The sequence below is a fragment of the Oenanthe melanoleuca genome, chromosome 1, assembly GCF_029582105.1.
Source record: "Oenanthe melanoleuca isolate GR-GAL-2019-014 chromosome 1, OMel1.0, whole genome shotgun sequence".
Lineage (NCBI taxonomy): Eukaryota > Metazoa > Chordata > Aves > Passeriformes > Muscicapidae > Oenanthe > Oenanthe melanoleuca.
The window spans coordinates 5,659,193-5,666,709 of record NC_079333.1 but is presented as its reverse complement, the minus strand read 5'-3'; the positions used below and the strand labels follow the sequence as shown (position 1 = coordinate 5,666,709).

Sequence of the window (7,517 nt, the reverse complement as noted above, 5' to 3'; positions counted from 1 at the left end):
TTTAGTGCTGAACCACTCTCCATTTGAACAATTTTTTTCCTTGTTGGGTTTTTTTTAGTCAAAAATTTTCCTCTGCTGCTCATTGTGATTGTTGTTTCTAGTCTTTTGCTGTGCACCTCTGTCAAGAGTCTGCCTCCATCTTCCCCAGAATTCCTCCCCCTTAGGAACCTGAAGAAAGCTCTTAGGGCTCCCAATGCCCTCAGCCCCTTCCTCTTCAGGCTGAACAAACCTCCTGTGTCTCTTTGTACAGCTGGCTGTTGAGAGGAAAGCTTGAATTGTTGACAGATGCATAAGTCTTGCCTCTGCTACTGAAATAGGTTGTGCCAAGTTGGTGGCAAGGAAAGGATTGTGTGCCAGGCTATGTCTTGGCAAGCCAACACATATTCGCTTGCCATGGTTACTGCTCAGCTGTGTGAGCACATTTGGTGTTGGCAAAAAGCCTTTCCTGAGCCATGTTAAGAGGTACAGCACACAGAGAGCCCAAGTAATGGCAATGTCATTCTGTTGGGGGAAAGAATTATTCCAATACTTCGACAAGTCCCCTGATTTTGGCACATTTATGCAGCCCTGGGCCTCAGGAAATCTGGCACCATATACTGTTTTATCACAGATGCCTTGGGCTTACAGGAAGGCTTTAGTGTAGTACTCATGGATGTTCCTGTCTTTACTAAACAAAACTAAGCCTAGGCTAGGATTACTTTCAGTTGTCAGCCTGAAAAGCCATTTTCTATACAAAACAGCAAACTGCCACCTTTTTTTCAGCATTGTGTGACACAGCCGCTCTTTAAATGTAAAACTGCACAGTCAGTGAGTTACTGAGCAGCAGGAGAGATGGGACTTCCCCTGTCAGTAAGTAGATTTGATGCCCACACAGACCTAGAGAGCAGAGATCCCCCAAATCTCTCCTCTCCTGCAGGAGGAGGAATCTGCACCTTACTGTGTTTCAGCACTGAGAGATTGTGGGTGTTGGTCTCTGTTGCGCTGAGTGGTTTAAAACAGAAGCCCAGCAATATTCTGTGTGCTACAACCCTCTCCCACATGCCTTAAACCTGTCAGAGCTCCACCAGCCTGAACCAAGTGCTCCAGGAACTGCCTTATTCAAGCACAAGTGCTGCCCCAGAGTGGATGCTGGGGATGGAGAAGAGGGGTCCACATCACCACACTATCACCACAGCTTCATGCATGGCCTTGGCTAAGGTGGGAGAGATGGGTGAGGGGATCAATAAAGTCTTTTTTACCCGTGACAAATCCACATCCATGTTAATGGTGTCAGTACAGTGCAGTGTTCACGTCTCCAAACTACTGCCCTTCTGATTGAGGAGTCATATATCACCCAAGTTAGCAGTTCTGCCAAGAAACAACAAGGATACCATGCATTTCAGAAGTGCTTTTCATCAGATCATTCCTACTTACTTTACAAACAGAATTAAGGAAGCCTCACAACATCCCTGTGAGGTAGGTGGAAATTCTTACACCCATTTTACAGGTGGAGAAAACAGGCACTGAGAGGTAAAGTGATTATCACAGCAAGTCAGAAGCAGAGCTGGAAATAAATCTAAGATTATTATCCTAGGTCCACTGCTCTAGACACTAGAGAACACCAACCCCCACATGCTATTGTAAGCTAAGAGACTACCTTGCTCTTCTACTTTCACCTCCTTTGGTGATTTTGACACGTGCATCTTATGCTCCTTGCAGAGAGCCATGTGATCAGTTAGGAATTTATTTGCACAGGGAGCCAAGGGGACAAACACGCCTTTGAATGATCCAGGCATGGCTCTAATTGTCCAGTGATTTCCCCCTTCCCAAGGAAATAATATTCCCCATTCATCATATATATCTCTATGTTTTGCTAAGTTATTTTTTGAGTAGAATCATACAGTGAATTCACAGCTCTAAGGCTGTTATGCAACTTCACTAGGAATTTCTTGAATAAACAATTAAGTTTGTCTCATTGAGAGGGAATAAATTTATGTGCTATCACATCCATAAACAGCAATAATCCTTTGCTCATCTGTCAGGCCTTCCATCCAAGGACCTCCCTTTCCATAACTAGCACATGTCAGGCCTCACATCATCATTGTAAGGTAGAAAACAGTTCCCAATTGCACAAGAAGGAAGAATGACTCGCTGACAGTCCCACAGCAATTTCCTTGCAGAGATGAGGCCGAGTGTCAGAGGACCAGACTGTTCCCTGCCCCATTTGCAGCATTGTCCTGATGTTGTGGGCCGTGCTTGGTGGCTACAGATTCACTGCCAGCCAGGCAGAGTACTTGAAAACTGGCTTTTAAAAAAAATAAAAAAATCAAGAAGCAGTTGAGTTGATGCAGGAGGAAAATGCCAGCTTCTCCTTGTGCTGTTGGGCCCCAGGGGAAGAAAGGAGCGTCCCTGTGGCAGCTGTGAGAGAGCTTCAGTGTCCATGGAATACACTGCACATGGTGCATTTTACTGAGGCTCTCCAGTGAAAAAGGACATAATTAACTTGTGGTGATTAAAGACTGCCCCTCCTGACAGCCACGTTGTGAACAGTGTGCTCCTGATGAGCGAGCACTCATCCTTAAGTAGTCCTGTAGTCTAATGAATGTATGAATGTCAGAGATCAGGAGTGGAATTGTTGAGTAATTAGAAGTCAACAGGGGTGGGTGTGATTCAACCTTGCTATCTGGAAGGGTCAGATGCTCTGATGCAGATACCTCATACTAAACTGTTAAAAGGTGGTGGTTTTCACCTGCAGGAAAATATATTTCCAACCCCCTTCAACAAGTGGGCTGGTTGATGCTTAGAATCATTCAAACGCTTTTATCTGTTTCTATAGAGAAAATAAAATAGATCCCATCTAGTGTAAGTGTGGTGATTGTGTTGTTCCTCTAAATCTTAGCCCTTTCTTTAGTTCTTGTAGCTTGAGCCGGGCACAGTGGACTCTTCCTGATGAAAAATATTCTTTTTCCTTAGTTGTGATAACAGTTTTCCTGTTTCTTTATTAAGAGAGTGGATAAATGGTAGCTTCCAGGTTCTCTCTCTGCCTGTGTTGTTTTGTCATATTCTTTCCCAAAGCTGAGGAGGGACCTTCCAGTCTTTCTGCAAAAGGAAGGACACCCAATGGCCTTTGCCTAAGGAATAAATGTTTTGACCTCAGGTTGCAAACCTTGGAAAAATACGCAGGCCCAAGAGGAGCAAAAGGATGAATAGTTAAAAAAAAAAAAAAAAAAAAAAAAAAAAAAAGGACAATACATGGCACCTCTGTGGCACTGAAGAATCCTAATGCATCCTACAAACTTTCTACATATGTACAGCTTATCATCACTCAGCAGTGAAGTCCAGCCACCTCCGTGGCTGCGTGGCCAGGCAGGGAATTCCACCAAAGGGGTGAGATCAGGAGCAACAGGACTGACTGTACTGGGGCTGGAGCAGGGCCCAAGCCTGCCCAGGGCTCTCACAGACACCCATTTGCCTTCCCTGGGCTTTGAGTCAGACCTGCTACAATAGGAGGCCGCAGGGGTCTTTTCTAGCTAATGGCGGGATGAGTTTGATGCATTGTGCCAAAGACCTTTTTTTTCCCTGACCTGGATTAGAGCCTGCCCTGGGAACAATGGGATGGGCTGCAGCCCAGCAGAAAGAATTTGCTGAGATGGCAGGGACTGAGGTTTGCAGAGCAGAGCAGAGCAGAGTGCATACCTGCACTTTTTTGGCATGAGGCTCAGTTTTGGGGGGACGTAGCTGTTAACCTGAAGCTTTTGAACGCATTGCTGCGCTGTCCCAGCCAAGAGTTGCTGCTGTAGTCCTAAAATTAGAAATCTATATTAGACATCTAAACATTTGCAAGCACATCATTTTCTGCCTTCTGTAAAAAAAGATTTTTCTGAGTCTCTGAGAGTTCTATACAGACCTGTTGGCACAAAAGGTCTAAATCATCTTTCGAAAGGCATTGTCTTAGTTGAGCTAGACTTTGGCATTTAATTAAGAAGTAGCCCACTGAATGGCTCCCATTTGTCAAATGATAAACAAAGGCTGTCAAAATACTTTTACCATATCAGTATTTTCAAACTTGATCAACCAGTTTTTGTATTTAGAGGTTTAAAAAGTCACATAGTTACCCAGACCCTTGGTTTAGGTCCACAGGTGCCTTCAGGACTCTGTACCTGAGATTTGCTGAGTGCCTGGGAGCCTGGGAGCTCTAGGAACTGAACACTTGTCAGGATCATACCATGAAGGCTTGTATTTGGTTACGTGCTCTGGGGGCTGTAGCTGTCCCCTCCTTTCTCAGAAGATTTTTCCCTCTTACTTGGCTAAATATAGCTTTAGATCTTTAAGTCACAAGGCTACAAGTAAAAAATATCACTTGAATTTATTCTTTCCAGTATTCTGAACTAGTCTCAGGGCTGGATGACCCTCTTGGGAACAAATAATCCATCTCTGGGCATCTGCTAACTCCTAGTAGAGAGCTACTGTTAACTTTGCCCACTGTCAATGTCACTTGAAGAGCAGAAATATTTTTGACCAGGGAAAATATTTTTACCTAACTCAGATATGCATTCACAGAGAAATTTGCAACATTTTTGCCTTTATTTTCTGAGTAAAGAAGGGAAGTTTGGCTTAGTATTTTAGTGTGTTGATGCTAAGCATAGAATTCATTTTGTGAATTAAATAACTGCAATTCCATGCCAACAGCTAAGGGGAGATCTGCTCAGTGAGCCATAGGAGGAAATAGAAAGACTAGATACAGTTGTTGATCAGTCTCTCCCCTCACTGGCTGAAAGAGAGATCCTCCCCACATTCCTAGAGAAATGTGGAACACACGGCTTTCAGTGAATATGATCACAGTGGCGACATTTGGGTATCACTGCCATGTTAGGTTTTAAAATAACATCAGTTATGTGTACAGTGTAGATATTACTGTAAGGAGTGAGCTGGCATGTGGAAACAGGGAAATACAGGGACATATGGGGCAAATAAGGCACAGTTACCATGGTAGTACCTTTCCAGTTGAGAATCATAAAAGGAAATAATATTCAAGTGGCCATTTTAGCACTTCACTTAAAAATATCTTTTGATTCTTTCTCTATCTCTCCTTTTCTCTTCAACCTTTTCCTTTTCATGTGCTCCCCGCATCCTGCACCTTCATACAGTCAAATCATCTGACCTGGCCCGGCTGCTGGCTTTACTTAGCCTGCTCAGGGGTCTCATATCAGCGGCGAGTTCAGCAGGTGCTGAAGGCCCTTCCACTTCATCCCTCACCACCTGCTCTTCTGCTTTCTTCGCCCCTGGCTCTTCCTGAGGCTGCTCCTCCTCTTGCTCCTCCTCCTCTGCTCGTACCTTCTCCTCTTCTGGTTCCTTGGCTTGCGCATACGATGGTAACCTCTCATCGAATGCCCTGGAGAGATCTTCCAACGGTCCCATCCCAATCTTCTCCTCAAACTCGTTGTAGGCTGATGGAAGGGGGCTGGGCTCCACCCCTACCTCTGTGAGAGGGAAATAGTGGGACACCGGCTTCTCTTCTTCCAGCAGCTTGTAGCCTTTGGCCTTTGGGATGGAGGGGACTGTGATGGCGTGGAGGGGCTTCTCCGGGACCTCTCCGAGCTGCTCCTCTGCCGGTCTCCTCAGAGCCCTCCGGATTCTTTTCAAGATCAAGTGACTGATCTCCACCAGGTTGAGGAAGAGGGATACGGAAGCCACCACCAGCATGAACATAATGAAGATGGTCTTCTCCGTGGGCCTGGAGACAAAACAGTCCACAAGATTGGGACAGGGCCACCGCCCACAGCGGTAAAGGGGGAGAATTCGGAAGCCATACAGGAAGTACTGACCTACTATGAATCCCACCTCAAAGAGGGTTTTGAAAATGATGTGGAAGATGTACGTTCTCAGGAGAGTACCTTCCAGGCGAAACTTCTTGGTTCCATCAGGGTTGTTGCCTTTGTTTTGGTTTGGAGCCAGGGGCAGCTTCTCTTCATCCACCTCGGCTTGCTGGCGCCTCTCAGCTTCCTCCCTCTCTTTCCTCTTCTCCTCCATGCGGACGTGGTGCACGGCATGCCCGAAGTACATTAGCGAAGGGGTGGACACAAAGATGATCTGCAGGACCCAGAGCCGGATGTGGGAGATGGGGAAGGCCTCATCGTAGCAGACGTTCTCACAACCAGGTTGCTGGGTGTTGCACACAAAGTCTGACTGCTCGTCCCCCCACACCAGCTCAGCGGCCGTGCCCAGGATCAGGATGCGGAAAATGAAGAGCACCGTGAGCCAAACTCTCCCGATGACAGTGGACTGCTCGTTCACCTGCTCTAAAATGTTCCCCAAGAAACTCCAGTCACCCATTTCTTACGGTCTAAGGGAAGAAAAAACAAAGAGGAAGACCACACATTATGCTAAATTTTAAAGGTTTCAGGTTTTCCCCCTGATGTTTTTTGTTGCTCTCAATCAGTATTTCCCTAATATGCTTTGAGAACAGAAAGGCAGTTGCTTGCTGATTTGCCTGTTCACCATGATTTATTAGCAGGAGAAGGGCTGGTAAGCCAGAGCAAGCTGCCTGCTAAATTCTTCCTTCCATGGTTCTAAATGGGCAATTACTTTTCAGCCAGAGAGTATATTTATCTCCTTTTGCAGGTGAGAGTCTTCTGTGGCGCCTTATAGGCTCAGTTCTGTGAGTCTGCTTAGATTTTGTACACGTACAAACACTCACCAGCAATACAGTGGAACAGATTTATCAGCAGGCAGCTGCAGTGGTTAGAAGAGAGGGTGAAGCTTTCAAGCACACAAGCACTTCTGCACCAGAACCCCTCATGGGTCGAACAGATCTTAAATCTATGGCCATCTTCACCTAAACAAACCTGAATTCTCTCTAGGTTGCAAATGTCAATTCTACTTTAGCAATCACTCTGTTAGGTAAGAACAGCAATTACAACACCATTACTGTGTTAGTAATGCTGTATAAGCTTAACAACTACTATATAGATTAATTTACTATATAGAATATGTTATATGCAATATAATTATTTGATGCTATTGGGGCTATTCTTTGCATCCTCTTCTGAAGTTGGTTGCCACACTGACAGTGGAACCAACCTGGGGAAAACACCAAGGTCTCTAACTGGAATCTAAAATACCATTTGCTGTCTCTAAAAGTGCCACTATCTCAGGCTGACACACAGTTCATAGCCAGCTACAGACACAGTATTGGAAAGCTGAGGCAGTCATCCATTTTCAAGCAATGCAAGTCAAATGTTACATCTGTCTTTACTTTTGCATGATAAGAAATTATGCCTAGGTCAGAGCTTCATTCTGCATATCCTAAACTTCACACTATATAATTTCAGGCACAGAAAGATGTATGAATGAGGAAAATAGAGATGAAAGTTGTTTTGTATGGGTTGATTTAACACATCACAGCAGTCTGAAGTCTCTGAGGAATGCAGAATATTACAGTGGCCCAGAAAGACTGACTTGTAGAGACTGACAAGTGAAACAGGGAACATTATTCATAAAATAGCTGTTCACAGGGATCTGGAATTTCATCTCTTAGA

At 44.9% G+C, this 7,517-nt stretch overlaps 1 protein-coding gene across 1 annotated transcript; it reads right to left on the bottom strand.

The window, feature by feature from the left end:
* Positions 1-4,233: 4,233 nt before the first annotated feature.
* Positions 4,234-6,312, bottom strand: GJA8 (gap junction protein alpha 8). Its single transcript, XM_056489875.1, has one exon. It carries the CDS (start codon positions 6,310-6,312, stop codon positions 5,119-5,121), a length of 1,194 nt encoding a protein of 397 aa, XP_056345850.1. The 3' UTR covers positions 4,234-5,118.
* Positions 6,313-7,517: the final 1,205 nt, after the last annotated feature.